General features: G+C 60.1%; 1 protein-coding gene across 2 annotated transcripts in view; it reads right to left on the bottom strand.

The window, feature by feature from the left end:
• Window positions 1-3,445: 3,445 nt before the first annotated feature.
• Window positions 3,446-6,887, bottom strand: part of CNIH3 (cornichon family AMPA receptor auxiliary protein 3) — a 220,236-nt gene continuing 216,794 nt past the window's right edge. The window contains exons 6-7 of one of the 2 annotated variants that reach the window (XR_006591404.1): window positions 4,741-4,896; window positions 3,446-4,578 (exon numbers count right to left, since the gene is read on the bottom strand). Coding sequence is in view for 1 of the 2 variants with exons in the window: in XM_023248021.2 (XP_023103789.1) it covers window positions 4,863-4,896 (34 nt within the window). In the remaining variant the exon portion in view is untranslated. Of the gene's footprint in view, window positions 4,897-6,887 lie in introns of both variants that reach the window. The other variant, XM_023248021.2, reaches the window with a different exon arrangement.

Below are 6,887 nucleotides of genomic sequence, written 5' to 3'. Positions count from 1 at the left end.
GTCTGCTTTTGATTTTGTGTCTCCCTCCCTCTCTCCGCCCCTCCCCGGCTCATACTCTGTCTCTCTCTCAAGAATAAATAAACATTAAAAAGAAAAAAATAAAGAAAAACTCGGACTTAATGTTGTGGGAGGCAAGAAAATTGTGCCATCAATGCCACCAACCATTCCAGGAGGCGTGTCGGTGGCCTGGAGCGGGAAGCACTGATGAAGGGGGACAGGGAAAGCGTTCTGACCACATCATGTGGCCCCTAAAAGCAAGCCCTGGGGCCCTGGAGGAGGAATAAAGAGGTCACCACCGTCACTCAAGCGGTAAGCTACAATCTAGGGTTTTATCCCTGGAAACGCAGCAAGGGCTGCAGGGTGAGCAGCCGCGTATGAGGTCGGCGTCAGAGAAGCCCCCTCACCCACGTGGCCACGTCTGACCACACTCCCCCCTCGTCTGTGTCAGACAAACTCTCTGGGCTTCAAATGGGCGTCTTTCTTGGGCCTGTGCCCTTGCCCTGAACTTGATCCTCTCAACAGATTTCCCGCCCATGCTCCGCCCCAGGGCCTCTCAGCCCCCGCGCACGGGATCTGATGCCGCTCGCCGCGTTCCAGCATCCTAGTCACATGGCGAAGGGTGGACGTGAACCAGGTGAACCAGGGTCTGTGACCTGGTGGAGGAGGAGACAGTGTCCATCGCGATCTCCAGAAGGGAGTAAACTGCCCGCCTTTCGGCATGTTCGTTCAACACCCCTGACTCTCGTACCGACTCGGGTGCCAAGGGGCCAGATGAGCAACGTGACCCAGAGGCAGGCGGAGCCGGGTCCCTCGAGGTCAGGCGAAGAGACAGCGGCAGCAGAACGCCACCGTGACTGCCACCAAAGCCCACAGGTAACCCCAGTCTGCCAGGCTAGGGCCCCGTGCCCGACGGGGAAGCCCAGAAGAGGCATCCGGAATTGAAGGGGGACCGTGATGGCTTTCACGCCGCCCTACAGGGGTGACACGAAGGGGGCCCCAGACCCAGCGTCCGCGCTGCAGGCCCCGGGGCTCTTCTCCCAAAGCAGCCGGCACCCTTCCCGGACAGCTTCGCGGTGGCCTCCCTCCTGCGTGGTGCCCATCACGGCCTCTTACTGCCACTCTGTCCTCTTGAGGAACGCGGAATTTACGGAACGCCTCCTGGGCTTTAATATCCTGACGTGAATGGGAGCATCAAGGCAGAGGGCACTCCGCTGAGAGCTCTAATGGCTGCCCACCTGGAGAGACGGGACCACAGGGAAGGCCAGCGTGACCCAGAGCACCTTCCTGAGAACGGGCACCCAGTCCCCCCGTGGCCTCCTCTGAGCACTGGACACCCCCATGAGCCCCACAGGTCTCACCCTTCCCTTTCCCCTTAGAGTAAAATCCAGACTCCTCGCAAAATCCAACTGGATGGCGAGCCCCTGGCCTCCCCTCCCACCCACAGGCCTCCCTGCCTCCCTCCTGACTCGGGGTGTTTGTTCTCTCCTCCGGCCAGAAGGTCCTTCCGCCCCTTGAATTCTGCAAGTCTCACCTCGGAGGACTCGGCCCCCAAGAAGCCTTTCCGGAAAGTACTTCCCAACACCCCTGTGCACCACCCCCCCACCACCCGATCACTCTCGCGACAGCATGACGTGACTATTGAAATAGTGTGCTTACGGGTACATTTAGCATTTTATGATCTGTCTCCCCAGGGTAGGTCGAAGTTCCGGGAGGGCAAGGCCGCGCTCCTGCTGTTCCCTGCGCCCCCCTGCGCCCCCCTGCGCAGTGTTTTAACAAACCTGTGACCCCGACGGTCACCTTGGGGGAATCTCAATGGGTCAGGCTCTGCTCACAGCACGCAGCTCGCCTGTGTGTGACAGGGTCTCCCACGTAATGGGCACCCCAGGGCTCAATCGTGTCCATCAGAGCCCGGCTGCGGGCCCTTCCCACCTCCACCTCAACACGGACCCCCGCCGGCACAGGTACCCGCTGCCCATCCGCTAGGGAGAACTGTGCCAACGTCTCCTGGCCTTGCGCCTTCACGGCCTCCACCGCCCGCCAGCCTCTGCGTCCGATGCCAACCCATCCTCTGGGGTCTTCCCTCGGCACAGCCACACCTGCTCCAAGGCTCCCTCCAGCCTTGGTCTGTAGGTGCCCGCTCGCGTAGGAGTCATGACCGCTCTGGGGCCCCCTCACTCGAGGAGAAAAGCAGTGAAAATAAGCCACTTAACGTGACGCTGCTGCTCAGTGCTCAGAAGGGAGGTGAGGGTCTCCTTCCTGACTCAGGAGATGCACCTGCTGCCCCCAGGGGAGCAGTGGATGCCCCACCTCTCACCCTGAATCTCATGAAGACGCTGAGTACTTCCCGCTAGGAGTCACCCCAGGGCCGCTGCACGAGGCTGTTAAAATCGCAACTTTGTGCTTTGGTGTCGAGCCCAGAAACATAAATGGGGCGTCAGGGCAGGTGGACCCCGTTATCTGGCTGTTCCGCGTCCCGCCACAACTCGGGAGGACGCAGGTTTGTGAGTTCGTGGACAGCACATCGAGACGCAGGTCCCGGCCTCCCCGAGTCCGGGTGGAACTCGCAATCGCCCCGACAGAGGGCGGCCGTGGCACGGTCACCCCGACACTTGCTCAGAAACGGCCCCTGCAGAACCTGCTGGTCCTTCCTGGGAGCCTGCAGCCCAGGGGCAGGTGAGAAGGTCCAGCTACCGTCAAGGACCGGGGAGGGACCCACCGAGGAGCCCCGTGGTCCCAGCCCCGTGCCTGCACGTGGACCAAGAGCCCGCCATTACCTCACACACTAACTGACGCTGTGACAGTGATGAGGGACCACAAGGCAGGCCGAGGCCCGGCACAAGCTAGCATCCCCGGACCCCAGGTGGGATATGGGTGACATTCCTTCCTCAGGCACTCCAGGCTGCCCAAGGACAAAAGAAAAGGGAAAAACAAATGGTTGAGAGAGATCACGGTCATACAGGACATGAGTCTCCATCAGGTTACACATGTCTTGGTAGTAAATTACAAGGCAAAGGCGGTCTTATCAACGGCTTCATCCCTACAAACCTGTAGACTCAGTTTCCCGGAGCCCCCACATCACCCTCCCCTCCACAGAGATGGGGGAACACAGGCCAGAAGGAAAAGGCGGCTGAAACCGAACATCTCGTGACCTGCAGCCCGCGGACAAATGCTCGAGGCAAATACGGAGCAGAGCATTTGTCCAGGAGCCCCGCCCCTCCTGGTGGTAAGGCCTTAGTAGAGGGAAACAACTTTGACAGCAGCGAGGCCCCTGGCGCCCGCTGGGTCCTCTTTAGCGTATCAAGTCCTTCTAGAAACCTCCGTTTTGCCTTTACCTCCCCACCTCCACAGTAGAGAAGGAGTCACTCCTCACGACCCCAGCGCAGCTCTTCCCGCCCACAGGTATGTCCCCGTGCTTCAATAAAATCACCTTCTTTTGCACCAACGATGTCTCGAGAATTCTTTCTTGACCATCAGCTGCGAACCCCCATCACCCCAAAACCCCATCAACAGTTCAGGGTCACGGGAAGGATTTGGGCCTTAATCTGAAGGCTTCAGGCCCTGGAGGGACATAGCCAGAACTGTGCCCTTGAAGAGGTCTCGCTGGTCCCGGTGGGGAGCAGGGCTTTGCGGAGGGCGGATGGGAATTCAGGGAACATGCTGGAAGGTCCGCTTCTCACTGCGTCCCACGCCTTCCACAAGGTCCCAAGGGCAGGAGAGCCCAGCAGGCCAGAAGGGCACTTGGGTCCACATGCTGAGCTCCGCAGGGACACCCAGCAGGGCCACCTGTCACGGCTCATTTCCCGGGAGAAAGGCTTTCTGGCTCACCGGTCACAGCCAGTGGTGCCGACATCTGACGGTCAGCACTCTGCTGCTCTGAGCTGGGTGCCCGGAGGGGCAAGGCCCTCACTGTGTGCGTCGGCTCCTCCCAGGGCCGGCACAGACACGAGGGAAACACCCGGACCACAAGGTCCCGGCTCGCGCCCGCTGGGTCCATACCTGGATTCAGAGCCGTCCTATCTGCGGGCTGTGCAGTAGGGCACCTGGGGGCATCTCTTCACCCAGGGGACCTGGACAGGGCGGGGGAGAGCCCACAGGCTGGGATTATGGGGGCTGCCAGGAGGGGACGGGGGCTTCTGGGAGACTGGGGCTCAGGGATCCACACCTTGAGAGGTGCTGCAGGGAGGGTGGAGGTTCTAGGGGCTTCTATGTGACCCAGGAGCACACACACTGACCAGAGCAGGGGCCCTGTCCTCCTTCCTGCTTGGGGCCGGGTGGCCCCAACTCAGTGAAGTCTACACCCATCTCATGAGGGCAGGCAGCTGGGTGGGCCTCCCCCCACACAGGTGGGGTCCTGCCTGCATCAGAGCCCAGACAAGCTTCACGGGCAATTGGGGAGACATGAGATGGCTCCTGTGGGTTCTCATGAGAGCCTCCCCAGAAACTCCAGGAACAGCTGGGGGGGGGGTCTCAAATAAGGCTGGGGTCTCTCCTTGTGCGGCTGGTGACACAGGTCAGGAAATGTCATCCCAGGGAAAGGCAGGAGTGTCGGGGAACAGCCAGGAGCCACAGGATGTCCCCCTGACGAGACAGGAGCAGGAAAGGAAACACAGGGCTGTCCGGGCTCCCCCAGTGTGGGAGGGGGCTGAGTGCGGGAAGGCCCTTGGCCCCTTCTCCGGAGGACCAGCCCCCCCATCGCCCCTCGACATGATGTTCTGTGATGTTCGGTTGACCGAGACTTACCGGTGGCCCCTGGAGGCAGCACAAGCCAGCAGGGGAGGGGACCAATGGAGGCGGCGGTTCCAGGGGCTCCAACGGCAGAGTTTGCAGGTGACACAGGGAGACAAGCCATCGCATCCGCATCTTCACACGGGTTCAAAGACGCAGACATCGCACGTGCTGAGGGAGGACAATGCAGTTTAGAGTTTTGAACACATTGCATGGGGCGCCTGGGGGGCTCAGTCGGTTGAGCATCTGACTTGGGCTCAGGTCACGATCTCGCGGTTTGTGGGTTTGAGCCCCGCGTCGGGCTCTGTGCCGACAGCTCGGAGCCTGGAGCCTGCTTCGGCTGCTGTGTCTCCCTCTCTCTGCCCCTCCCCTGCTCACACTGTCTTTCTCTGTCTCAAAAACAAAAAAAAAACACCAAAAAAACATGTGATCTGAGCAGTTGCTACATGAGATTCTCTGGGTCTCTGCTCCGTGAAACCTTGTTAAAATGACAGGACCACTAACTTGAGTGCTTGAGTCACCAGGCAGGGAGGTGGGGGCACTGAGCCTCACACAACCCACTTCCCCGCACCCCTGCATGGACCAGGTCCTGATGTAGAGGAGCACAGAGAACTGGTCCGCAGGGCAAGCAGCTCCAAGCATGTGGGGCGCATGGACACAAGACCAGACCAGGGGACAAAAGTGCAGGTTCCCCAGCCCTGCCCTCAGACCTGCCCTGTGGGCATCTGGACCCTGCATGTTAACTACCAGGCCGTCCTCCAGGTAATTCTGAGGCAAGTGATCCAACAGACAGAGTTGGGAGACGTGGTAAAATAGAACCCGCAGTTTTCAAACTTCGTGAGGACGATCTTGTAAGAAACCAGTGTTATGGTCCCACATACAAGACCTTCACACTCGTACAAACACAACAGAAGCTTCCTGGGGCTCATCCTCTGCCGGGCCCTCATCTATTTTGTGCTGTTTTTATTCCATTTCTTTTCTTTTTTAATTATTTTGAGTGAGAGAGCAAGGCGAGGAGGGACAGAGAGAGGGAGAGAGAAAGAATCCCAAGAAGGCTCCGAGCTGTCAGCACAGAGCCCGACGCGGGGCTTGAACTCACAAACCATGAGATCATGACCTGAGCTGAGATCCAGAGTGGGCGCTCAACTGACCGAGACCCCGGGCACCCCTGTTCCATTTCGTTCCTTAAATGCTGCCCTTGCCCCTCGTTGGCTACTGCAAACCGTAAACCGGGGGAAACCAGCAACACTGAAACGGATGATGCCCAGCTCTCCGCCCCCTTTACAAGAAAACCCCAACTAGACGTCGTGACACGTGGCTGGCGCCCCCAGGGGAGTGGGCTCAGAGCCGGAGCCGAGGTCCCCAGAGAGCGGCGGCCGTGGGGTCGGAGCCCAGAGCCCAAGGAGCAGCTGTGTCTCCTCTGAGGTGCAGCAGCGGGGATGGGGCGGGAGGCAGACCCAGCAGGTGGACCAGGCTGTGCCCTGTGACTCTCTCCCTGGGCCCTCGAGTCGTCAGCGGACTGAATGAGCCAAGCCAGTGCTTGACGGAGGGGCTTTTTTGCACCATTAAAGGAGCCCAGCTGCATTTCTGGTAAGAGGACAGTTCCAAGAGCAGCCTTGGTGGGGGTGGGGGTGGGGGTGGGGGTGGGGGTGTGGCAGAGATGGGCCCCTGACCTGGGGTTTACTTTTTCTTTCTGGGTTAATCTGACAAAACTCTCACTTCACAGGTGGAAAGCCCTTCCTGTAATTTCAAAGCTAAGTTGGACTGCGAACGAAGCTCACCGATCCCGGGGGTGTCCCCGGCCCCCTCTTGGGATGCAGCACCCAGAGAGGAAGGCGCCCATCACCCGCCCCGAGGCCCCGGCCCCGGCTCGGGCTCCCCTGTCTGCTCTTTGCTCTCCTTCGGGGGTAATGGGGGTAGGAGAGGAGCTGCGTGTGGCACGCTGGTGTCTGTGTCTCTCAACAGGACGGTGTCCCCCTCCTGTAAGGGCACATGTCACAACAGCCACTCGCATATGAAGTCACAGAAACAAGGCCGCTGTGACCTTTGGGCTCACCTGGGTAGGGGGGGACAGAGGGTGGAGGGCCTGAGCACCTGTCACCGAGTCCTGCCTGCTGGGGGCAGGCACATGGCCCCCCTTCCGCGTCTCCCTGCAGGCTCAC

This window comes from Felis catus, chromosome F1 (assembly GCF_018350175.1).
Source record: "Felis catus isolate Fca126 chromosome F1, F.catus_Fca126_mat1.0, whole genome shotgun sequence".
In the NCBI taxonomy this organism is placed as follows: domain Eukaryota; kingdom Metazoa; phylum Chordata; class Mammalia; order Carnivora; family Felidae; genus Felis; species Felis catus.
This window is presented reverse-complemented; position numbering and strand designations above follow the sequence as displayed.